Source organism: Debaryomyces fabryi, assembly GCF_001447935.2.
Source record: "Debaryomyces fabryi strain CBS 789 chromosome Unknown contig00041, whole genome shotgun sequence".
NCBI lineage: Eukaryota > Fungi > Ascomycota > Pichiomycetes > Serinales > Debaryomycetaceae > Debaryomyces > Debaryomyces fabryi.
In genome coordinates, this window is record NW_015385467.1 from 38,038 (window position 1) to 63,798 (window position 25,761).

General features: G+C 35.4%; 12 protein-coding genes across 12 annotated transcripts; 5 read left to right on the top strand and 7 right to left on the bottom strand.

Moving 5' to 3' along the window:
• Positions 1 to 69: 69 nt before the first annotated feature.
• PRP5 (DEAD-box RNA helicase) lies at positions 70 to 2,820 on the bottom strand (the record flags this gene model as incomplete). The annotated part of the gene is made up of 1 exon (XM_015611220.1): positions 70 to 2,820. One exon carries the CDS (start codon positions 2,818 to 2,820, stop codon positions 70 to 72), a length of 2,751 nt encoding a protein of 916 aa, XP_015467959.1.
• A 187-nt stretch (positions 2,821 to 3,007) lies between these two features.
• On the bottom strand, positions 3,008 to 6,964 carry AC631_02391 (uncharacterized protein; the record flags this gene model as incomplete). Its single annotated transcript, XM_015611221.1, has 1 exon — positions 3,008 to 6,964. The coding sequence occupies one exon, from the start codon at positions 6,962 to 6,964 to the stop codon at positions 3,008 to 3,010; it is 3,957 nt and encodes a 1,318-aa protein (XP_015467960.1).
• A 566-nt stretch (positions 6,965 to 7,530) lies between these two features.
• AC631_02392 (uncharacterized protein) lies at positions 7,531 to 9,399 on the top strand (the record flags this gene model as incomplete). The annotated part of the gene is made up of 1 exon (XM_015611222.1): positions 7,531 to 9,399. One exon carries the CDS (start codon positions 7,531 to 7,533, stop codon positions 9,397 to 9,399), a length of 1,869 nt encoding a protein of 622 aa, XP_015467961.1.
• Positions 9,400 to 9,656: 257 nt separating this feature from the next.
• On the top strand, positions 9,657 to 10,028 carry AC631_02393 (uncharacterized protein; the record flags this gene model as incomplete). The annotated part of the gene is made up of 1 exon (XM_015611223.1): positions 9,657 to 10,028. One exon carries the CDS (start codon positions 9,657 to 9,659, stop codon positions 10,026 to 10,028), a length of 372 nt encoding a protein of 123 aa, XP_015467962.1.
• A 193-nt stretch (positions 10,029 to 10,221) lies between these two features.
• AC631_02394 (uncharacterized protein) lies at positions 10,222 to 11,043 on the top strand (the record flags this gene model as incomplete). Its single annotated transcript, XM_015611224.1, has 1 exon — positions 10,222 to 11,043. One exon carries the CDS (start codon positions 10,222 to 10,224, stop codon positions 11,041 to 11,043), a length of 822 nt encoding a protein of 273 aa, XP_015467963.1.
• Positions 11,044 to 11,403: 360 nt separating this feature from the next.
• TAF60 (Taf60p) lies at positions 11,404 to 12,888 on the top strand (the record flags this gene model as incomplete). Its single annotated transcript, XM_015611225.1, has 1 exon — positions 11,404 to 12,888. One exon carries the CDS (start codon positions 11,404 to 11,406, stop codon positions 12,886 to 12,888), a length of 1,485 nt encoding a protein of 494 aa, XP_015467964.1.
• A 62-nt stretch (positions 12,889 to 12,950) lies between these two features.
• AC631_02396 (uncharacterized protein) lies at positions 12,951 to 15,290 on the bottom strand (the record flags this gene model as incomplete). Its single annotated transcript, XM_015611226.1, has 1 exon — positions 12,951 to 15,290. The coding sequence occupies one exon, from the start codon at positions 15,288 to 15,290 to the stop codon at positions 12,951 to 12,953; it is 2,340 nt and encodes a 779-aa protein (XP_015467965.1).
• Positions 15,291 to 15,759: 469 nt separating this feature from the next.
• FUN31 (serine/threonine protein kinase) lies at positions 15,760 to 19,389 on the bottom strand (the record flags this gene model as incomplete). Its single annotated transcript, XM_015611227.1, has 1 exon — positions 15,760 to 19,389. One exon carries the CDS (start codon positions 19,387 to 19,389, stop codon positions 15,760 to 15,762), a length of 3,630 nt encoding a protein of 1,209 aa, XP_015467966.1.
• A 430-nt stretch (positions 19,390 to 19,819) lies between these two features.
• On the bottom strand, positions 19,820 to 21,949 carry AC631_02398 (uncharacterized protein; the record flags this gene model as incomplete). The annotated part of the gene is made up of 1 exon (XM_015611228.1): positions 19,820 to 21,949. One exon carries the CDS (start codon positions 21,947 to 21,949, stop codon positions 19,820 to 19,822), a length of 2,130 nt encoding a protein of 709 aa, XP_015467967.1.
• Positions 21,950 to 22,435: 486 nt separating this feature from the next.
• On the top strand, positions 22,436 to 23,665 carry AC631_02399 (uncharacterized protein; the record flags this gene model as incomplete). Its single annotated transcript, XM_015611229.1, has 1 exon — positions 22,436 to 23,665. The coding sequence occupies one exon, from the start codon at positions 22,436 to 22,438 to the stop codon at positions 23,663 to 23,665; it is 1,230 nt and encodes a 409-aa protein (XP_015467968.1).
• Positions 23,666 to 23,700: 35 nt separating this feature from the next.
• AC631_02400 (N-acetylglucosaminylphosphatidylinositol deacetylase) lies at positions 23,701 to 24,621 on the bottom strand (the record flags this gene model as incomplete). Its single annotated transcript, XM_015611230.1, has 1 exon — positions 23,701 to 24,621. One exon carries the CDS (start codon positions 24,619 to 24,621, stop codon positions 23,701 to 23,703), a length of 921 nt encoding a protein of 306 aa, XP_015467969.1.
• Positions 24,622 to 24,769: 148 nt separating this feature from the next.
• AC631_02401 (uncharacterized protein) lies at positions 24,770 to 25,726 on the bottom strand (the record flags this gene model as incomplete). The annotated part of the gene is made up of 1 exon (XM_015611231.1): positions 24,770 to 25,726. The coding sequence occupies one exon, from the start codon at positions 25,724 to 25,726 to the stop codon at positions 24,770 to 24,772; it is 957 nt and encodes a 318-aa protein (XP_015467970.1).
• Positions 25,727 to 25,761: the final 35 nt, after the last annotated feature.

Here is a 25,761-nt window from a genome sequence, read left to right on the forward strand (position 1 = left end):
ACTATCTCCACCATTTATCGTCGCATTCATTTTTACCGAGGAAGATACTATTTGCACGTGCCTTCAATTTCAAACCGTATACTTTCCTGTAGGACCCTTTGATTCTTCTTTAGCAGCTACTTCTAATCCTTCAATCATTTTCTGCCTTAATAGCATTATTGCATCATGAACTGCTTTTTCTGTCAAACCTTCCACTAATAAGTATAATTTAGGAGGTGGAACGACCTCTTTGCCATTTTGTTTCACAGTTTTAGGAATCTTGGAGTTTGGAGGATAATAATGACCCTTGTTGGTAATTGAAGTTCCCGTTGTTTCGATAACTTTTGATAAACTGTCACGATTGACAGTAATCCATCTGGCCTTTTGTGGCAAATCATTAATAGTGATTCTAGAGTGGAACTTACATTTATCTGGTCCTGCCGTTTCTGGAGCTCTTCCCTCAATGATATGAAAATCTGGTAATTTGACATCAAGGTCGGCTTCATAAGAATCATTTTTATTTTTCTTCTTTTCATTAACTTTGAAAGCTGGAGAATCTGTCTCTTCTCCATATACTTTTCTTTCTAAATCTCTATTATTCTCTCTAATCTCCTGTAAGTTATCTAACCCTTTCCCACTAAAACCAAAATTGAATTTTTCTTTTCCTGACTTTACTCCCTCTAAAAATTTGGTACTTATTTCAATCAACCTTGGGTCGATTTCATCGTCAGGTACTTTGCTCAATCTCATAGCTTTGACCAAATCAGTAACAGCCCTACCTTGTTTTGAAGAAACAAAAGTTATAGCGGTACCTTTTCTCCCAGCTCTACCGGTTCTTCCTACTCTGTGAACATAATCCTCCATATGGTTTGCAGCCTCATAATTAATAACTAAGTTTAAGCCTTTAACATCCAACCCTCTTGCGGCAATTGAAGTGGCAATTAAAATATTAACTCCACTATTGGAAGAAGAAAATTCTCTTATCGCATATTTACGATCTATTTGATCCTTTCCCCCATGGATAGCAAGGCATGCATATTTTTCCGTCAATAGCTTGACTAGCAATTCATCTGCTGCATTTTGCTTTTCCACGAATATTAAGATTTTACATTCAGCATCTTTTTCTCCATATTCTTTTAGTATATTCAATAATTTAGAAAACTTATCTTTCTCTAAGCTTTCCTCAGTTTCATTTTCGAATAATTCGACTTTCTGTGTAATTTCAGATGCAACAACACTAATACCCCCCACAACAATCTCCATTGGGTTATCCAAAATCTTTTTTGCAAGAAGCTCCATTTTCCTAGGAAAGGTCGCTGAAAATAACACGGTTTGTCTGTCTGGCCTCACTCTTGTGAAAACTTTAGTAACTTGTGGTTCAAATCCCATATCAAACATCCTATCAGCCTCGTCTAGCACAAGATAAGTCACCCTTTGTAAATTGGTTACTCTACCACTATTTGCAGCCAACAAGTCGATTATTCTCCCTGGTGTACCAACAATTATTTGTGCACCTTTCTTCAATTCAGCAATTTGAGACTCGATAGATGATCCGCCGAAGCAACAACATGATGAAATATTTAATTTTTTGGTGAAATGGCTCAATTCCTTGTGTATTTGCAACGCAAGTTCTCTTGTAGGCGTCATTATCAATCCAATTGGACCATCGCCTTTTCTTAATGGTGGCTGATCCTGAATGTGTCTCAAAAGTGGTAAAACAAAAGATAAAGTTTTTCCCGATCCTGTTTTTGCAACACCGATAATATCTCTACCTGACATGATTGCGGGTATGGCTTGTGCTTGAATTGACGATGGTGCAGAATAGTTCAATTTTCCCTCAATAATTGACATCATTGTAGACGGAAGCCCTAGTTGTGACCATCTAAGAATGGGTCTCGTGCAGTTAACACCACGGACTTTTATTCCGTCCAACCTGATACGTAAATTGGCAACTTCCTCTTGTGAAAGTTTCAGAATCTCTATTGGCTCAGTGTAAAAATCCTTTCTGAACGGTTTGTACTTAATTTCGCTATGGTCAACATCATCCAATTGTTTCTGTTTGTTTTGAAGTTTTTTCAACTTAGAAGAAAGTATATCTTGTTGTCTTTGATCTTCATCGATTTCTTCATCATCAGATTCGTTAACATTAACTAATTCCAGATCTTCCGCTTTTGCATCATTGATATTATCGTACTCAGCTCTTCTATTACCTAAGTCACCTTTTTCTTTCTCTTCTAGAAGCAGTAAATATTTGTCCAACTCATCGATTTCAGAATCAACCATTTTTTCATCTGTATCGTTGCTGTCATCAATTTCTGCTGAGTCCAAAGATGGCTTCTTAAACTTTGGTTTTGAATCTTTCTCATCATCATCTTCTTCTTCTTCTCCAAAGATCAGCCTCTTCTTCAGACGATCATTAGTAGTCTTTTTCATTGATGCATTAATCTTAATTGTGTGCTGGCTGTCATTCTTCGCCTCAAATGCCTTTATCCCTGACTGGCCTATATCAGAATTATCTGTTTTTTGAAGCCTTTTTCTTTTCCATTCTTCTATTCTCTGTTGGCGTATGAGCTTTTTCTGATCTATATCCGATATATCTGGCACAGGTGTTACATCCTTTTGACTAGGCGGCTCCTGATTTTCATGTTGACGCTTCTGTTTCCATGCGGCCAACTGTTCTTGTCTCCTTTTTAGTTTCTCTTCCTTTGACAATACTTGATTATCTTTTACATGGAGTTTGTCTAATTCACCAGTTTTGTTAGTAACGCTATCTTCTGAATTATGATTGTTATCTTGAGTATTATTATGCTTTAACGAATAGCCTGAGTTGTTACTATTCATTCTGCACAATTTCTAAACAAATACTAATCTTTATTTACAATTTCTCGTATCTAATAAGTAGATAGATAAGAATAGGAAAGATATTCAGTAATGGATTCTACAACATCAAGCTCATCTTGAGTCGAATCAGTGTATTAAATTACACAAAATCAAATGTCTATAATGCAATATAAATATAAACGTAAAATCACAATGCAGTGGTTACAGTAACTGTTTGAGAGTTAATAAGTAAAGTAGGTGGTAATCCATCAGTCCATATAGCTAAATTATGGGTGTAGATAAAAGAATCTTCCTCGTCAAGATGGGTACCAATAAAGGGGGCTGGCAAAGTTGAAAAAATAACGTCAGTTTGATCTAACGGAGAATTGGATCTCATCAACTCATTCAAAATAAGATGCTGTCCTTTAGCAGGTAAATCATTGAACGATAGATTCTTAAGCTCCTCTTGTAATTGTCTTTGCGTGAGACCTTTACCTTCGTGAGCCTCGGCACTCTGATGTGCAGAATCGTTAGCCTTGAGAACTCCCGTTCCGTCTTCATACCCAGACAAGGCATTCTTCGGTAAATAAGATAATCCCTCAGAAGGAATTTTTTCTTTATTAGCCTCCTCGCCATCTTCGACGGTTAAAAATTCTGGGCTATTCATACGACGAATAATATCATCGTCATTTGTCATAAATGACGGTGACTTTGGAGGCTCCTCCAATATACCTTTAGATTTCAAAGTATTGATGATGTCTGCTTTCTTAGACCCCTTCTTTCCTTTCTGGTCAAGTCTTGAAACGTGACTAATACCTCTTTCTCTATCCATACTACTTGTTACCTTGGTGAACATATGCTTTTTACCTTTTTCTGTAGCTTCTTCTTTTGCTTCTTCGTTATCATTCTCATCTTCAATATCACTATCGTCGTCGATCACAAATCGTATAGAAGGGTTGTCTCCATCGGCTTCATGGTCCTCATCATCAAATTTTGCTTTTGGAAATTTTACGGACAGGAAATTTGGCCTTAAACTAGACCTTGATGACTTTATCGATAATCGATCAGTAGAAACATTTCTCCCTGACCTTAAGTCATCATATTCCTTCAACTTTGTCAATGTTTTTAATTGCGCATTCTCGGCCACATCTTGATTATTTTTATTCGATGATTCATGGTTATCATCAATATTAGGTGAATGCGAAGTTATTCTATCAAGTATTCTAGAGCTATCAAGACTGTCTTCGATATTACAAGAGATATCTTCTCTTTCATTATCACTTGAGTCACTGCTCGATGAATCTTCAAATGCAAAGAAATCTTGTTGTTGAGTCTTCATGTTAAATGATAGCGAAAGTCCCCTATCTTGTAAATTAGAAATTGTATATCTTCTGTTATTTTTAAACTCATTAGTTGAAAGGTTAGAAGGTATTACTCGAGAAGACGGGTGATTCAAATCTAAGGAGGTGATGTTCTTCAATGCTTCATCAATACCTGATTGTGTCTTCTTAGCTTGTTTCCTTACTTTCTGTTTCTCCAATTCCTTTAATGTGTGCCTAGCATTACATAGGTTCTTCCACCATTGATCGTGTTTTAAGGTCCTGTCAAGTCTATCAAATATTTTCTTATTACCAGATGTTTTCGAATATCCCTTGACTAACAAATTGTAAGAATTTAAAGTTCCATCATCAAGGCAGATAATCTTTACTTCGGCTTCAATTCTCAAGGTAGATAATAATTCACTGACTCTTTTCTTTTCGTCATTTACTTCAAATTGGTTTTCAACAAAAACAATTACCCTTAATGAATACAAGCTGTATTTCCATTCTGGGACAGTCACCAAGATTGCTCCTAACTGCAAAATTAAGGTGTAAGTATCAAAATTTGTTGAAAGAACAGATTTTCCATTTTCAAGATGGCTAATAGATGACATTTGGATAGGATATAAATCAATGTATTTCTTCACGTCAGAATTTGATGGTTTTGGTTGAGACCAAAAATGTTGCCTTTTCACTTCAGGTTGAGGTAGGTTCATAGCACCAAAGTTTGCTGCAACAGCAACTGTAGCTTGCATAATAATAAGGTCTTCCACGATTTGAACCCATTGACCGATAGATACTTTTCTTTCTTTTCTACAATCATCTGTGGGGAGCTCAGTTATTTTATTCTTATCCTTGAAAGACGATAAAAATGGTAATTCAACGCCATGCTTTACAAAATCATAAAATCCCAAAACTGTTATATTTGGTCTCATACCACCAAGTCCCGATCCTAGATAGACATTACGGACGCCCCAAGGCAATGTTGGTCCTAATGCAATCTGAACAAAAGCTTTAATATTTGACATATCACGAAGTTTCAGCCATGCATTCCTTTGCTTTTGAATTTCTTTATAAGAGTTAACCCCAAATTCCAGGCTATTGTTTTCAGGGTTAGCCTCATCATTAAGAACGACAACATGTCCTAAGATGTATAATCCTCCTTTTTTCAAATGGTTGCAAAACCCAATTAAATTCCATGATGTTCTTGGATCATCACAAAGTAAGAGGATTTGAGGCCTCCAGTATTTGACACTCATCTGCAACTTTAGTCTGAGCAAATATTTTCTCACCTGATGATATATTAATAATTGAGATATATCACCAAACTTCAGAGGAGGTGTAAGATAATGAATTATAATAATTAAAAGCATCAAAAAAACTATAATCAAAGAAGCGGATATTCCATCAACAATAAACATTGCAAATATCGACGTCAAACATCCCGTAAGTGCAGTTCTAGAGCTGAAATATTTAAACGATGGTCTAAAGTTCGGAGCAGAGCCAACCCTTAATAAAAAGCAAGCCAAATTCGTAACAATAAATGTCATTAAAAATGCCATAGTAATAAATGTAGCAATTTGATTAATATCTGCAAATAAAAAGATTTGAGCAACACACCATGTTGCTAAAACACTTAATGATTCGCCAAGTTTCCTTTCCTTTGAAGATTTTTTTGATACAGTGAATGCTGATAAGCCAGGAATGATCTTGTCATCAGCAATTGCAGACAACATGGTCGCGGCACCCACGATTCCCATAATTGCAGAGAAAAGAGACGTAGAAATCTCCCCAAGTAGCACAACAACCTTATGCATGTTAACTGTTTGGATCACTTTAATGTCTTGATAAAATAGTTCTCTTGATATTGTAGACCCCAAACTAGCTATGACCAAAGAATAAAAAATAAACGTAAGCAACAGCCCTTTCAATGTTCCTTGGGGAATTGACTTAGACGGATTTGCAAGCTCGCCCGACATCGAAGCACCGGCAAATATACCAGCAGTAGAAGGGAAAAAAATCCCAAACAAATTTTTGAACGTTTCTTTCTCTCCTGGTGCTAAGACTGAACCTGCAGCACCGCTTGTGAAGTGAGGCCACATGTTTTCTTTCACTGTCGCCCAAGACAATCCGGTATATGCTAGATTCTGGTGAGGAGGAGGTAAGGGATTAAATGGCTTTACAAAAAGAGCTGAAATGGGAATTGATAATGTGCTCAATGATAAAATAATGAACAAGTAGAATGCAGTTTTAGATACCAATTTGGCACCCACCAAAGCCACTCCCGTACAGCATGCTAGCACAATCGAACAATAAAGTGCTTGCCAAAAATATCCAATCGGTAATATTTGGAGAATGTCACCATTATGCTCGCCAAAGTTGACTAGGATAGGTTCTATGAGACCCACAACATTCAAAGATGCATTGAGAATCTGGCCTATGCAGAAAATTACTCCAATAGCGCCACCAAATTCGGGCCCTAGAGACCTAGATATCATATAATATGCTCCACCTCCCTTGACGGTACCATTGGTAGATATAGCACTGATCGACATAACCGTTAGAATGTCGATTGTGTATGACATAATTAATAGCAAGAATGTACCCGTGATACCCATCTGTCCTATAATAAACCCAAATCTCAAGAACATCAAAATAGAAAGTTCATTCAAAGCTGTTGGTAGAAATACCCCTTCGAAAGTGCCCAATTTGGGCCTCTTTTCTACAACCTTTTCATTTTCTGATGCTATCTCCTGATCTATCTTTGTATTCTTATGTACCGGCAACAAAGTCGATGTCTCTGTAGCATTTCCCGTTCTAGACCATCCCAGACTCTTACCGGGCATATTTTATCGCGTATTAGCACTATTTATGTGACTTATCAATGATTTCTTCTTGGGAATATTCTTTATCAGTGTTTTGATATCATTAGCGGATCAATACTGCATATATCTCTCCTTGATCCAACTATCTATACAGCTTACAACTTCACCATTAATCCCGTAAAATCAGCTATTACTTAACAGTATGCTCTGTTATGAACCTACACTTCTTCGGAATCTACTAAATTACTTGTTTTTTTAGTTTATGTGGTTGTTTGTATCGGACGTAATATCGGTGTTCATATCACCTCTATGTGAGCTTGCATGTACATAGTTCTACCATATTATAAACCTATTAACACGACATGATACACGAGGGATATAACTGGATCATCCCAAAGGCCATCTAGAATATATCAAGCATTATCTACTTTGGCCTTCCATATATTAATTTGTTAAAAGAAATATGATCAGGTGATATACAGTCTGAAAAATTTTCGAATCACTATACTCAAATTTATAGAAACTAAAGCCTGGTGGCAACATTTAAGAAACGATATTTATGGCTAGAAGTATTAAAAACGTATACCATGTTTAGATTACTTTCTGTTAATACCCAGCAGTCGCTTAGGCCTGCTATTTTACTGAAGGTTAGAAGTAATAAGCCTAATATAAGTCTCCCATCGAGTAGCATACAAGTGAATCCACCATCTCCAGCACAATATAACTTAACATGTCAATTTACAAGACAAAATTCAAGTGCATCGAGTCAGAAGACAAAGAATTCTAAAGTTGATTCTTTTGTTGCCAAGGCACAAAGAGATCCAATATTACGTGAAGCACTTGATAGTGAAGCCAATTCAAAGTTGAACTATTTTAAAGAACAACTTTCATTGGCATTTCAGTACAGAAGCGCTAGAGATCGTGACAGTCAAAGAGCTTTTGTTGCTACTGTGGATAATCTTTTCAAGGCATTCGAAGATGAAAGCTTACGTGCATCCTACTCTTCTAGAGATTTGTACAGTTATACCCAAATTTTGAATTTTTCAGTTTATCATAATAGAACCAATAGATTGTCCAGCTCGAGAAATAGAGACAGTGACCAGTATCAGAACGAGAACTTGCATGATGAGGTATTGATTAAGTCTGCAGTCTTGAATTTGAGTGAAACTATTATCAATGGTGAATTCAACAAGATTTTGAATGCAAACATTTTACTGTATTTATTTTTCTCGATGAAACAATTCCAGTTATACCCAGAGATGCTTAATTTGTGGGAAAACGGTGTGAACGATGCTGAAACTGGGAAATTATATTTGAACGAGAAAATATTAGCAGTTATCTTGCCAATTGCTTATGATCAAAAGAGATTTTCATACGAAGAAATTTTACATATCTATGAATTAAATACTAAAGAACTCTCCACGGTACAACATGAGTTGTTATGTTCGATCGGAAAAATTGCTATTAGTTCTGGTGACTACTCTCGTGGGTTGGATTCATTGGAAGCTTTATTGCAATTATACGAATCAAAACAACAAAGCACACAACATGTATTAGCCTCGTTGGGTGAATTACATTTGAATTTTATTGGATCATGCAAAGATATAAAGATTTCTAAACACTTTTTTGATAAAGTTGTTCAATATGACTTGCCATATTACGTTTGTTTGAAGGTTCCTTATATCCAATCTTTATTACAGAATTGTTTTGAACTTAATGAATCACTTGATAATATTATTTATTTCTGGAAGTCTACTATCGTCCATTACAGTAATGAAAAGAACTCGACTGGTTTAAATTCACGTTATTCTATTTTGAATAATACTTTTTTTACGATATTTTTCAAGATTTACCCAGCCTTAAATGCCGAATCTTTCAACAAATTGAGAGAAGTTATTGCTTTATATGCTGATATTAAGCCTGTCGATGAGGTTTTCTTGAATACAATTATCGGTAACTATTCTTGGGGTGACAAGAATGTTTTGGAACAGTTAATCGAAAATTATTCGATCTATAATGTCAAGCGTACACCTGTCTCTTTCCGTATTTGTTTGAAAAAGACTGGTGAATTACCCCAATATACTAATGAAGATATTTTACAGAAATGGAATGACTCTTTGAAGCATTTGGATGATAATGGATTTAACTATATTCCAATTGCTGATTGGGCTGCGTTACGTGATGCCACAATATTATCAGATAACGGATCAGAGAGAAAGGACTTTTATTTGGCTGTTGCTAATCAATACAAGGATTATATTCAAGATCAAAGATCTTGTATAAGATTTGTCAAATATTGGTTAAAAAAGAGAGAACATTTGAAGTCTTTCTCCACGCTTACGTTTGGTTCTGACTCGGATTTCTCGAATGAAGTGGATATTGTTGTGCCCCAATTTCGCCATTTAAAACCTAACATTAACTATCAGAAGATTTCATCGAAAATAATTGGAAAATAATAAGAACATTAGGAAGCCATTCCAATTGTGTATATATAATGCTTTTTGTAAATAGAATAGAAAGACTAAAGGGTCATAGTACATATAATATAATAATTGCTAGTAACGTATTAGTTTGTATTTCTGTATTCTTTATTCAATGGCCTGAACGACTACCCCATATTAATTTGATTCGCTAGTTCACTATATCTTTGTGGATTCGCATAATCGAATATGGGATCATTGGCCCATATTGTTAATTAAAACGATACTTTGTAATGGGATCTTGTTTTTCCAAATCCGATAAAGAGCCAGCTACTACTAAGCGTACAACGGGCAATGATAGGTTTACTAGGAGTGAGCAAAAGTTAGGAAGTAATACTGAGTCGGGTACAGCTGGAAATGGGAATAATATAATAGATGAAAAATATACAGGTAGCACTAATAGAAATGTACAAGAGTCGACTAATCGTAATCAAGGTAAACCCCTAGGAGGAGAAATCAATGAAAAGAATCCAAATACCAGGGAGGCAGTAGCAAAAGCTGCCGAATTGAGGTACAACAAACAGAGACAACTGTTAAAGGAAAGTCAAGATAAGTTGAAAACGATGTCACGGAAGTCGAAGCAAGAGAAGGGGTTACAAAGCTAGTTAGATATGTATAGTCATTATATTAATCGAACATTTTCTTAGGCATAATTGAAGATCTATAGTAAGCATATTTAATTCACTTTCTTATCTGGGATTAGCTGAGAATAAAATAGCGCCAAATTTGATTAGATATCTATTAGAATCGAAGTTTAGAATTGAATAGGAAACAAAACATATATTGTCTACATTAACAATGAAGGCGTTTTTCAATAGTAGTACTTCCAGAAACTCCTTTTTCAAACAGGAACAAGAAAGGATAGAGTCAATTATCAAAGAGCCTTTACTTGAATATGTGCTACAGGATTTGCCTCATTTGCAAGCGACAAAAGAACAGCAAGATGATATCTGGGAGATGATAGCTATAAAGCTAAATACTGACCAGTTTCAATCCGCTTTGGCGTCTACCGATAATAACAACAAGGATTTGGATGAAATTGCCACGCTTAATGGACAGTACATCAAGGATGTATATTTAAAACTAATGGATGATTTCACGCAACGGGTTTACTCAATTAACCGCTACAAACAAGTGTATAAGGCTGAATATGTCAGGCCCCCAGATGGTGGGCTGGCTCCAATTGGATATGCAGCATTCTCATTGCCCATAAGAGAGATATTGACAGAGAGGATAGATAAACTTTTATGTGAATTATTCTATTTAAAAGGGTACGATGTTGAAGTCATGGCTAAACTAAGCAAGGAAAGGTTCGAAGAACAGCAACGAAATGATTTTAGGTATAAGCTGCCTGTTGTTGTTCCTAACAATATAAGCCAACATCACGAAGTACATAGAGAAAGTCTAGATGACACTTCCGCCACTGATAATAAAGAAAAAACGCACAAAGCATTGAAGCAAATGAAAGAACAACTGGAAAAGCTGAAACTAGAATTCTATGAAAAGGAATTTGAAAAGAAAAACAAGAAGCTTGACCAATTAAATAAAGAAAATAAACGATTATTGGAATTGAACCATGAATTGGTAACAGAATTACAAAAATTAAGAGATCTGTCTTGAACTAACATCTAACAGCACAACAGCTATTATTAGACTTCAAGGTTTATGTTTAAGAAGCCATCAGTTAAAAACTTCAATTCATTTAATCTCCTATGCTTTTTTTTTTTTTGAAGTACGGATTCTTCAGCTTATTCACATAACAAGCGTTCCACAGTAGCCTATCATTTATAGAACCACATTATAGTCACTTTTTCATCTTCTAAACGTTTTGCCATATGTATTTAGTGCTCCAAAGAGTGAAGGCACTTATTTTTCCTGTATATAATATCCGTATTGAAAAATACAACTTCATCAAAGAAGTACTATAAGACCGTGTACCGATACCCCATTCAGTCATATAGACCTAATTCATAGACTATTATGGATCCAAGTTCCAAAGTTCCACTTTCACATACATTGTGGTCTCCCCATGATACTGTCAAAGATGCGGCAGAATCATTAGGTATAAATTTACCTGAAGAGGCAGCTAAGAATCTTGCTATGGATGTTGAATATAGAATACATGAAATTCTTGAAACAGCTATTAAATTTATGAGACATTCGAAAAGGAAGCTCTTGATGACTAGTGATATCAATCATGCGTTAAAAATATTGAATATAGAACCATTATATGGATATGACAGCTCTCAGCCATTGTCGTTTAAAGAAGCCTTAGTTGGAGCCGGAGGTCAAACATTGTACTATATAGACAATCATGAAATTGAGTTTGAAAAATTAATTAATCAGGAACTTCCAAGTGTTCCTAGACAGACAACATTTACTGCTCATTGGCTTGCTATAGAGGGAGTGCAACCTATGATTCCCCAGAACCCACTTCCATCAGAAATTAAAAGTTTACCACCAATCATTAGAGGTGCAACCTCTTCAATATTGGGTAACGATATATTAAACTCGGGTTTCTCGAATGAAAGCACAGCCAAAGATGCTGCTAATGGTACTGACGTTGAAGCGAAGAATAAGAAATTGACAGAAAAGGAAGTAGAAGTTAAGCCATTAGTCAAACATGTATTGTCTAAGGAACTTAAGTTATATTTCGATAAGGTAGTTGAAGTTCTCATATCGACTGACCCCGAAAAGGAGAGCTTGAAGTATGCTGCAATAAATTCTTTAAAGAATGACCCTGGTTTACACCAGCTTGTTCCTTATTTCATACAGTTTGTCGCTGAGCAAATCACAAATCAATTGAGAAATATCGATATTTTGTCTACGATGTTGGAAGTCATCTCTGCTCTTGCAGATAATAAGACCATATTCTTGGATCCATACGTGCATGCATTGATGCCATGTATTTTGACATTATTACTTGCTAAGAGAATTGGTCCTATAATTAAGGATAATAACTCTAATGAAGCTTTAAAAAATCAATTAGCTGTAAGAGAATTTGCTGCAATTTTGCTCGAGCATATAATAAAGGTCTACGGATCATCATATTCAACTCTCAAACCAAGGGTCACTAGAACCTTATTACGTGCTTTATTAGATTCTTCGAAACCGATTGGAACTCACTATGGAGCCTTGTTGGGATTAAAAAACATGGGTAATGAAGTTGTAAAATTGGTGTTAATTGGAAATTTGAAGATGTGGTGCAAACTCGTAGTTGACGAGGGTAATAAGAACGATTCTGAAAGAGAAATATTATTAAACACTACATTAGATATTTTGAAGAATTTGCGGATTGACCTCGATAAAGGAGATGATATGGAAGTTGATGGCACTGACTTATCAGATGATATTAAGGATAAATTAAAGGATAGACTTGGTGATACGCTATCAGATTTGGTTCTTAATCAGCATGATGCCAAATCGATTGTAAGGGGCCTTTTTTTCGGAGAAATTAATATTTGATTCTTATCTTAATTTAGAAGATAATCTTCTCTCTATGTACTTATGTATGCGTTTATGTATTATTATTCAATTCGTTTTGTCCTTTTGTAAGTTTTAAATGCTTTCTGCATATTTATCCCATAATTAGATGAGGGTTGTGGTTTCATTAATCTTTCATAATCTGAATCAACATCGTCTGTGTATTCCTGGTCATTCTTACGTATATTTGATACGATATCGCTATCATTAATTATGTTCACAGTTGTTTGTTTAAGGCATGGCAAAGTCGACTTATTTCTTTTCGTGCTGCTTCTCTTAAATATAGAAGTTGAATCGTTCGTATTTGCTTCCTTTAATAGAGTCGAGACAGGGGATCCATTCATAGTAGTATCAAAAAATGCTGAATCTGGATATGAGATTGGTTCACCAGGCTTCTTTCTTTTTCTGCTGAATTCTGCCTGAAGTGGTGAGGACTTTAAATCTACCACTGGTGCGATGCTATTGAATGGTGAGCTCGCGATGACTTCCGGTGTTGGTTCATTTATTTTCAGAGCCGAGTGTGTATTCACTGGAGATGAATTGACAATCACATCGACAGGTGGTGCCAATGATGCACTTATCAATCTATCGCTTAATGACGGTCTATCTTTGACTGTGGAGCATGGAATTGTTGTTTCTTTATAAGAAGCAGCCACTGTTGGACGAATAAATTGACCAACAGGCGTTTTTGCAATTGAATTGCTTTGGTATCGATTGGGATGTGTCGGCGTAGTTATCTCTGAAGAAATGCCAGCAAAAACTCCTTCTGGTTTCTTTTTTGCAGGTGTAGCTTCAACTTGGGAAAATGCCTCATGTTTATTATTCAGTCTAATATCTGGCTGCGATTTAAGCTTCTTTGCATTTCCGAAAATAATTTGCTTTCTATTCTCAGACTCTGATTTTTCTAAATAGCTTCTAGATACAGTAGGTTGCTTTTCATTATTATCACGATTGGATTCACTGAAGGATTTTAAATTCAGAGACATATCCACTTGTCTCTTTTGTAAATTTTTGGATGACAAGGTTGATTTAGACCTCTTAAGAGAAAATGCAGGTAATAAATCATAGTTCAGTGAAATTGTTGAAGAAGATTTTTTAAGAAATGGAACTTGCTTAGGATCAATATGAACTTTTGCAAATTTCGAAGTTCGATTAACATGTGTATTAGTAGTCGCCTTCTCATTAGCTATGTCTTTTATCTCATTTGAATTCGATTGCTTCTGCGTATTTTGTCTATTCAACTTAGAGTTTAATTTCAAATTTAGCCCTTTTACTCGCTCTATAATATATTTAATTGTCAATGGTAATCTTTGACGAAAATACGGTATTAAAACATACGCCAAAAATCCAAGCGAACTTTCATCTTTATCTCCAGTAGGCCTATCCAATAAAGTATCCCAAAGGCCAATTCTATCGAGTAGCGTGTTCAAAGTTTCATAGACGATATATTCATTTATCTCAGTTGATTCCGGTTGCGAAGATATATGCTTATCTTGAATATCCACACCCATTCCTAAGAAAGTAGGAACGATTTTCTTGGATGTGATTGATTTCTTACGTACCAATGACTTCTTTTTTTGTTTTGTCTTTTGTTTTTCCTCTTTTTCTTGCCTTTTTAAATTGGTAGCAAGAAAATCACTTTCCACCACCTGCCAGCAATCAAGCAATTCTAATAATATTAAAATTTGCAACTGAGCTTCTCTAACTTTGAGATCAAAAACAAATGATAGGTTGTTGTTCTCAGAAAACTGGACCTTTTCTACCTGATTGGCATTCTTGTTACTGTCACTTACGTTATTTTGATTATTCTCCGTTGTCCTCAACTTAATAAATAAATCATGATTCTTAATCAAAAATTCCTTCTGATTTTGATTTTCATATTTTATTTTCATATCAAAATCAGGTATTTCGATTTCATTAACATCAAGAGTTTTCAATATTCCATACTTTCCGCTGTGTCTATCATCTAATTCCTTAACTGATAAGTGTAATTTTGACAAATGTTCTTTCATAACATCAGCATCATTTCCACATAAATTTTTGAGACGACTAATTGTAGTCTTTGGGAAGTAGCTCAAAGGTGTATTTAATGAATATAATATACTGTAGTATCTCGAATACAAAAATCGGACGGGATCTTTCTGTGATTGGGGAGAATAATCGAACATCTTAGGATGATCTTCAGCGATTACTTTAGTACTTGGTGGTTTCATCGTAAAGTTATCCACTTGAGTCAGTTCCGCTTCCATCTTATTCAGCAGTTCAATGTCAAATCTCCACCTAGAAATGCAATCATCCCTTTTTTTGTAGCCAGAAATTGGAACTCTTCCTTGCACTTTTGAATCAATATCTTTCAACTTAATGTCTTTGGGAATTTGAATCATGCCATAATACTTGTCGTGAATGCAATAAACAATTCCAATCTTCCAATCTTTGTCTGTAATTCTCTCTTGTATCTTTACATAGAAAAAATTTGAAAAAAAGGAGCCCAATAATTCATGTACATTTTCTTGTAATTTAAATATCACCAGGCCATTATAAAAGCCTTGGGGAAGCTTATCAAGAACTATGTTATCAACTTTCAGTAGCACAGTTATCGTGTTAGGACATGAAGTTGATGATGCCAGTTGAACTTCAAACGTAAACGGAAGTTTAACCCTATGTGGTATGGGATTATCTTCGCTCATGAACCTGTCTATATGTCAATGATTCATTTATTGTAAAATATTTATTCAGGTTTGAAGGCTAAATCTACTTTAGAAGGTGGTTTTTATTATTCGTACAGATTAGGACGTGTCGCATCTTCATTTCTAAATTTTTATATTCATGAAAAATATACACTATACTATGTCTCTATATATCTAGCCATACATCCTCTACGATATCTGTAATAGTCGGTCTACACTTTATATCTCTGACCAAAATCTTTTTAATCAATTTCAAGGAGTTTTCACTCACAACATAGGGGATTCGCAAATCTCCTTCCATAATTTCATCAACGTTATAGAAAGGGTTCTCTTGATAAAGCATAGTGTATAACAAAATTCCTAGTGCCCAGATGTCCTGCGGCTTACCTTCATATTTCTCACCACGCAATACTTCAGGTGATGCATAATCAATCGTTCCAACAAAAACGTCAAAAGGTCCCAGTTTAGTATAACCTGCACTACCAAAATCAATTAGCTTAACAATGCCATTCTCGTCAACAATTACATTTTCATCTTTGATATCTCGATGAACTATTCCGTGTTTATGCAAATGATAAATTGCCAGTACTATTTGTTTAAAAATAAAACGGCATTCACGCTCACTTAAATCCTTTCTAATTTCAATAAAATCAAATAAATCAATAGCTGGAGGATCACCAAATAATGGGGTTTCAAGGTAATAGTACTTCGAATCTTCGAAAAAATCAATAATTCTCATGATATTTACATGGGGCTCGTTGTTCAAGAATGCCATTATTTGAATTTCAGAACAAATCGTACCTAATTTTCTGTCTCTTACCCATGTATCCACCAAAATTCTTTCTTTATCTATACATTTAATGATTATTGTATAAGCAGGATCTTCCTTATGCTGGGCAAGAACAACTTTTCCATAAGCGCCTTCACCTAACTCTTTGAGCACCTTGAATTCAGAGAATTTTTTTGTTCTTCTCTTTGCTCCTATGACTGTTGGCCAATGAGTTGAATGCTTTATCTTATCTTCAAGCATTTCATCTTCAATCTTTAATATCTCTTTTTCCGAATATTTATGATATGTATCATTTGATATGATGGCATTTGAACTTTTTCTTTCATTATCATTAAATACTGTTGTTGCAATAGTATCTGGACTCATTGTGGCTGATTCGGTTGATTTTCCAGACACATATGAACCTGTCGAATCGGTATTTGAGATCATTCTCTTTCTTTTCATTGCATTTCCTCCTTCTCCTCCAATATTATCACCTAAGTCTTGCGCTTTTTCCAAGTTTTTATTCATGTGGGCTATAGGAATTGCAAATGTATTCGACTTAGGCCGCCTAGTACTTGTTTCTCTACTAATTTCACCACTACTTGGGGTAAATTCTATAATTTCCAGATCATCATGGGGAAATAGTTTTAGTTGGGATGGTAGATTTACTTCATTCATTCTATAACCACCACTCAGCAGTCTAGTTTTAATTCTTTCCTTGTCGTTCATCAGTTGAATCGATAATGAAGAAGTGCTTGAACTTAGCTTTTCAAGTTCTTTCGACACGTTGGAATCTTTCGTACCTATCAGCCTTGAATATGTGATCCATACGACAAATGCCTCACTTGAAGAAGCTCTTAATTGAACATCAACCCAAATAAATTTACCATCTCTATGTAATCCTCTTATACCTTGCGAATTGAAGAATAAGGATTCTTCAGTTTCTTTCTTATCATTTGAATGCCTACGTATTGCGTCAAACTTCCTAAAGAAATGTTCCGGCAATACAAGCCCAGGGACAATGTCTAATGAATCTTCATGATTCTTTAAACCTATGTTTAAAATTTCAGTGAAATCCGGGATTAAATTATTAATTGACTTATTTTTCAAATAAGCTGAGGATCTACCGAACAAATTTTTTGCAATAGCGTTATTACATGAAATAATATTGTATGATGATGAATCTATAACAAACATTCCACCAATATACGGTAAGGAGTGAATTTTCAACTTAATTTCGTCCTTATCATCATTTAATTCCAAGGGATATGATGTTACGGCGCAGGGCATGTTTTCGTCCGTATTCAATTGTAATGTGTAATACCTAGTTTTATTTATTTTCTCGCTATCAATTATGTCATGCGAAAGATATTCGTCTATTAAATCGTCCTCATTCTCATCTCTGTCACTCAAATCCAAACCCATGGACTCGCTGACATCAGAGAGGACTTTCATTTTGCTGGTATCGACATTTCTCATCAATTTACCTGCAACCTCATTAATAGAAGCAATTTTGTAACCCTCATCTTTAACCTTATCGGACAGGATTACAACATCGAATGCATCGCAAGGAATTTGTTCAAACATACAAAATATAAGATTTCCTCTCTTCTTAGCCCAAACCGAAGTCCACGCAAAATCTTTATCGCCGGGTCTCATAATAGCGACAATTTCACCTGCAAACATGATGTCCCGTGTATCACGACCGTTGCCTCCTTTTTCGTGTTTAGAATCTGTCAAAATATCATCCGCCATTGATTTTGTCAATTTATCCGCAACAAATTCTCTAAACTGAGGAGCTATTAAGTCCATCAAATTCAATGACTTTATCATATTTTTCAGAATTCCAAACATTAATAACGCCAAATCATTGGCCGCTTTCACTGACCATGGACTGTCCGTTTCAACTGTAAAAATTGATTGTGGTAATGCATGCTTTCCCAGGGAAATTGAATGAAATGGTCTTGAATTACTATTTGCGGTATTACTTGTCGTTGGGGTTGATGGAACTTTAGCTAATGAGCTTAAAGACGCAGATGATGCACTAAACTGTGGAGCAAGTAAACTATACTGCTCCCCTAATAATGAAGACGAATTTTCAACAAACGGAGTTGCCAATGCATATAATAATTTATTTTTTAATAGATCCTTTTTTAGCTTCTGACCGTCTTTGGAAGGAGTTTGTGATAAATCATGCAAAGCGGAAGTATCGAAACTTTGTTTTGTCAAGGCTTCGTTATCATTCTCTAATAATGTTATGATATCTTTAAAATCACCGTTAATTATAGGATCCTTCAGCCCACCAATACTCAATTTGGATTGATTAGTTGCATCATTTGATGAATCGGCTTTTGTAGCATAAATTTGATTTACAGGTAAGCTGTCGGATCTTTTCATGGATGGCCTAAATAATTCCGATAATGCTGCGGATGATGCATTTGACTGAATTTTGTATCTATCGCTGTTATTGAAAAATTCTGAACTATTACTGGCATGTGGATTGCTGTATATCCTATTTCCAAAGTTCGGAATTTTTGGCCTCTCAAGCTTAAATGGCCCTTTTCCAAACTGGTTATCTGTCCCTAGGTTCATGAACTTAAGTAAACCTGGTCTATCTTTTAGGATCTCCAATGACCTTTTCAATACATTCAACCTCAATGCTAACGAATTTGGGGATAAATGAGCGTATGAATATGCGTGTGATGATTCAATAGGGAACCTTAATATATCACTAATGCTGCTGAACTGTTCTTTGGTCGACAATAAAACAGTTGTTTCCGCTGTGGATGTGTTAGGGCTCAGTGGTTGTACATAGTTTTGATCGGTAGCTATAATTAAATTTTGCTTATTATTACTACCCTGAGGCTTAATGTAAGTCTTATCTTGTCTTTTTGGAATCTTTATATCACTCTGATCACCCTCAATGCTTTGCTGTTTTCTATCATTTTCAAAAGTCACTTCATCGTCGTTCACGTAAAACGTAGGGTGATTCTTATTGGTGTCGGAATTCGTCCTATTTGTCATAATGAAATGGTTTTTTGCGACTTATTCCTAAACACCACGTATTCAAGAGTTATATGCTTCTTGATCGTATATAATCACTTGTAATTATAAGCTTTCAATGGATGATCACAACCCATCATTTACCACTCCCAAATGGAAGCAGAAAATTAACAAATCAATATCCCAGTCATGTGACCTAAAGTTATCAGATTGAATGAAGCCGCTTGCCTTGATTATACTACTATTAATTACGATAGATAGTGCTTCGTAAGTAGAATTCTACTCCTTGACTCTATAAGTGAGTCTTCTATATCTTAATTTCTTGAGCTTACTTGTACATATTATTAAATAAACTACCCAAAGAGATTGCTATTCAGTATGTAAATTGATGCAAAGGTTATTGATTAATATGGTGTATATTAGCGCATATATAGTTCACTATATTTCCAATCTAGATCGTAAGATCCTGTATTCTTTCATCAAGATCGACAAGTCCATCTATGGTTAAGCTATTTGAAGTTGATCTAGTTCCTAAGTTAAAAAATGCTTGTGAAGGTGTTCCACCCAATCCTTCTGCAGAAACCGATCTGGTGGCATTCAATTGAGGAGTGGCCACAGTAGATGCTGGGGTGGTCACTGGTGTTGCGGATGCAGATGTCTCGGCATATGTAGGTGGACTGAATGCTCTGACATCTTCATAGGTTGGAGGTACTTCGTCATCCCATGCAATACCTAAACCTGAGCGTTCTGTTAAAGTTACTTTAAATTGCATTCTTAAAACCCTTGCAGCTCCAGTTGCAACTCCCGGCTGACTCACGCCCGGGGATTTCTTTTGTTTATTTGGTGTAGAATTCATTTTCTGTTTGCCAGCGGAGGAATTGGATGATACTGGACTTAAAGATGAAGAAACATGCTTAATATTATTCGATTTCTTATCTGGTGAATGTGGGACTACTTCTTCCGCCACTATTGCCTCGACGATTAAGGTGTGGTTTACATATATTCCCAATGTCGGATCATCTATGTCACACGATATGTTTGCACCATTCCGTAATCCCTCTTGTGCCTCGTCAATCTTGGGTTCATCACTGGATCTTTTGGTGATATGCCTATTTAATCCTGTCGAAAAGTCGAACGCATCAATATCGGTTACTAATTCGATGTTTCCACGGCCACTAAAATCTGTTTTCCATCCTGATTTAATTTCGCCATACGTAGTCGTTCGGATTTCGTCTAAATATAAGCTCTCTGTATCTTCCAAAGACTCTGGACGGCTATTTTGATAATTATCTTGAAACATATTCTGGTTATGTCCATGTGCAATACCAGATGGTAAAGCGGATAATTCATTATTATCGTTATTCGATGTGCTTTGGACTGGCGACAAAAACTCCTCAATCAAATTTTCATTAGTGTTTGTAAGATCATTCTCTTCGTCTACTGGTGCATTTTCTTCTGTGACTACGGGGGCTCCATTGATCCCTTCTATGTTATTCGAAGCATGCAAAGAACTATTAGTCTGAGCGCTGGGGCAAGTGGAGATAAACATGTTTGTTTGAATTGTGCTATGATGTAGATTAGCTGCTTTATTAGGTCCGTGTGCGGTATTTGGGTTATGTGTACCACCTGGAACACTTTTCAATCTGATTTCCTTCGTTTCTTCTGTCTTACGTTGTGATTCCTCGATTTGCTTCAATTTAGGTTCATGCTTTTTGCATGTGGTTGCCTTTACCTTGGTATGTTCTTCAATTCTCCAAACCACTTTACGCATCCTCCAACGTCGATCATTATTCATATTTACAATATTATCCAATCTTAACTGTAATGTAAAATTTGATTTTGGATAAATCACATTAGGTAAAATTACACTCGCTGTTGCCTCTGTAGGTGGAAATACCCTCAATGAATTACGGTCTGGTCCCCTAAGAATCAGTCTTGCTATATTCAAAGGTAAAATTACCTTTACTTCTTTCAAAATGTTAGGTCTCTTAGCTGTAGCAATTAAGTTATATTTAATAAACGAATTGGCATAAGTAGATCCCAATTTAGAAGATGCTGGTAAAGACCCTGGCAATAAATGTGAAAACGGATAAGCATGAGTTCCAACAGAAAATGAAGATCTTGAAATGAGTACGTCCCATTTTGCAATCACATTCTTCTTGGTGCAGCAATCTTTGCAGCTCGCTACCGAAGACGATGGAATTAAAAATGGTTTAGTATATCTCACAGTTTGGATTAAGGATAGTGTGATGCTCTCTATATCCACCTCATCGCTATGAGAACATGATGAAGTAATTGACGAATGCGAAGACACCAGTGATAATTCTAGATTCTTCAGGCTCCTAGTATCCTTTATATCTATTTTAAGTAAACCAGAGATAATTGAACCACTAGAGTCTTGCGGTGGACCGTACAATATGACAGGTGGGGATTCTAATGCAATTGATAGTGTCACTGTGTGATGTGTTCCATTACTCTTAGATGAATTCAACGATCCATTGCTACTGAGTGTATGTTTTAATGATGGCTTTTCGTTTAATTTTTCTGTATTATGGTGCAAAACACGAGAAAGGATTGCCATTTGAATAAGCACTTACTGACTACCGTCAACTCCTCTATAACTCAATTTATACTTTAACGCACTTTTCTATACCTAGCTCAAACACAATAAATACTCAGAGTTATTAATTGTAGCTATCAGTGTCAATATAACTTCTTGTGGGATCCTTCTATTAGGTATTTTTTACGAATACAAAATTTAATCAAGTCTTTCCTGAGATATGTGGCAGTTCGTAAACAAAATTTTGTGGCGCAAAATCGTTGGATATTACCTTCTTACTTTTAGTAAACAATTTGTATATGAACGAACACGCTATTGCCTCGTCTTATGTTGTCGTTATGATAATGTTGTAATTTCTGCAAATGATAGGGTTATTAAATTATCGATGGATATGTTATCAATATTTATTCCGGTCTGACGTTCGGAAATGGGACATTCCGGTTTTTGAATATTATAAGCTCAGTTGATACAAATAGCAGAAACAGACCTAATTCATTCGTGTATAGCATGTCACAACAATACTTCGTAATAGATAATGGAAGTTATAATATCAAAGCTGGGTTTAATAGTCAGAATTCTCCAATAAAACATCAAAATACGTTGAGTAAGGCGAGAGATGGCCTTATATATGTGGGTAACGAATATTTGGTTCAGACGAATAATTATTCAGGAATGATATTCAAGAGACCGTATGACCATGGACATTTAATATCATGGGAAACAGAGAAAGCTGTTTGGGATTATACATTCAATAAAGCCTCTCCAAATCAGGAATTAGATACATCCATTACACATTTGACGTTGACAGAAACGCCATTTCAGTTACCTCAGTTGTCGATGAATACCGACCAAATTGTATTCGAAGAATATGGCTTCAATGAGTACTATCGATGTGCACCTGCATCTTTGGTTCCTTGGGGAAACTTAGGTTCATCTGAAAATAGTAATAATGATTTCACCCTCGTAGTGGATTCTGGGTATAGTGGTACCTGGATTGTGCCGATAATTTATCAAAATGTATACTGGAAAGGAGTAAAGAAATTACCCATTGGTGGTGCTTCACTCAATGGGCTACTTCGAGAAATAATATCTTTTCGTCATTACGATATAGCAGACGAACCTGTCCTAATAAATACCATTAAAGAGAAAACATGCTTTATGGCAACCGATTTTGAAAAATCTCTAGCAAATAGGAAGAAGTACAAATGTGAATTTATTTTACCAGATTTCAAAACTACTACCACTGGTTTTGTTAGAACTAAGGATACCCCTGTCGATACTACTGGTGATGTTCAATCTCTTGCACTTATAGACGAGAGGTTTACAATACCAGAATCATTTTACCATCCGGAAATTATATTCGACAACACTACGTCAAGTACTTCTACAATCCAAAATGCATCTTTCAAAAATATAACCGATTTAGTGGTGGAGTCTATCATGACATGTCCTAAAGTGACACAGCCGTTATTGCTGGGAAATATAATAACTGTAGGGGGTAATACAAACTTGTCTGGGTTCACTGATCGTCTAAGAAATGAATTAGTCAAAGAATTACCAATAGATTGGCATGTAAAAGTAAAAGAGACAGAACATAATCCAGATGAAGCAAGTTGGTATGGTGGTGCTCAATTGACAAATGATGAAATCATTAAGAAAATAAGTATATCTAAAAAGGACTATTTTGAGCATGGATCTAACTGGTGTCAAAAACAATTTGGCTTCAAAAACTTATAGCTGCTTTTAATAGTTATGTATTGTACATATTTATGCTAATTAATCTCGATTAAATGATTGAAAGTCAAGTATCTACTTAAAATTAACCATCCATATCTAAACCAAACCATCTGTGAATAATGACCATATGACATAGCAGCATAACTAACGCTGAGCATATTCAAATCAGAATATATCTTAATAGACTGATTTCTAGTTTTATTATTGAAAAAACTAATATTCACCTTGATCTTCAAAACATTGCTAATTAGCAATTTAGATAAGTGATCTACGAACAATTCCACGTTAGTTAATATGTTAAAGGAATACTTCTCCCAAAAATTTAAGGTCTTTAAAACATAGAATTTACCATTGCGGCCAGTCTTGCAGTAATAAGTTTGGTAAAACTTCTTGGTACCATGATAAAGAGAAATGTGATTAGGGTGTTTCGATACTCCATTTTCATCAAATGTAATTAATACCAATGGACCCTTCGATTTCTTGCCAACCATTTCTTCCAATGTCTTTTGAATAGTATCCGTATCCCATTTTTCATCCATACCATCTTTAAATTTATCAAGTACTTTTATATCGTTTTCTTTGAGGCCTAATATACTTCCTGATTTGTATAATTCTTCTGTTCGTACCTTACCCATAGATTCATGGACTGCATCACCATTCGAGAAGCAGATCAATTTCACTTTATTATTATGTTCTTTTTTATTTAGCTCTATTAATGTTGGCGAAAAGAACATCACCTCATCATCAGGGTGTCCAATTATGAAATATACATTAGCATCACGTATTGGCAAAGGTGAAGGAGATGTTATCGAATTATAGGGACAATAAACATTCTCAGAACCGTTAGAAAGGCTATATTTAGCTATAATTTGAGGTACCGCAGTAGACAAGATTATCCAAAGAAAAAAGGAAACGCTAATTACTCTCAATACAAATGTCCATATTCTAGCCAACATGGCTGGTGTTCATTTAATGTGAATGATTAAATTGGAAAAAGAACAAAGCTGAGTATTACTTTTTTGATTCTCACAAGTACATTATCGCGTGTATTTACTGTCTTACAAATTTATACGTAAAATATTTAAATGTTACTTAGATTAAATACTATTTCTTCTTCATGAAAGTGTAACCCGTCCGCCAGACAATATCTATCCTGGTTTTTTCTCTCTCCCAACCAAGCTCTGTTTCACATTCGTTAAGAAATAATTCTACTAAATCATCCTTGTCACCAGTAGCTTCCTTATAGTTATGGAAACCACTGTAAGTATGGAGATAATCAATAAAATCATTGATCAGCATATTCAGCTTTTCCAATACAAGGTCTTCCTCTGTAGGCTTGATATTTCCATCAAAGTCAGGAACGTACGTCTGGATTTTAATATCAGAGTATAAATCTCTAGGAATAGGTTCATTTACTTCAACGCAGAGATTCTTGATAATATTTCTTCCTGGTTGTTCCCAATGTGGTCCGATATAGTTTGGATCGTCGTAAACGTATTTGTTGTAAATTTGGAAGGCCTTTTTTAATACGTCTTTCTTTTCTCCCTTTGAAGGCCCCTGAAAATCAATAACGATAGGGTCCACATAGTACCAGTATGCCAAAGTTCCCCCTTGTTTTAATAACGAAGCGCAACTCTTATAAAATTTACTGTAATCTTGAAACCAATGGATACATTGAGCTGCAACTATCAAATCAATACTATTGTTCTCGATACCTTTAGTTTCCAGGTTCACAAAGGATTCTGCAGAACCAGTCTTGAATTTAATCCTTGATGTGTCATTCACATTCATCTGTTCACATCTTTGAGGAATCATAGACTTGGCTGTTTCAATCATCAGCGGGGAAACATCGACCCCCGTAACATCATCGACGAAGTTGAGCAAAGAATACGTAGCTACTCCTGTCCCACAACCTAAATCTAGAGCTTTTTTCAATGGAAGTCTAGTTTCGTTACCTTCAGTAGCGTACGTACTTAATATCTTGTAGAAAGTGCTAGGGTAATGAGGGCGAAACGAGTTATAATTAACTGTTTTAAAATTTACTTTCGAAAAGGTAGCCATAGTGATTAATGTATTTTTATTCTCTTGAATCACTT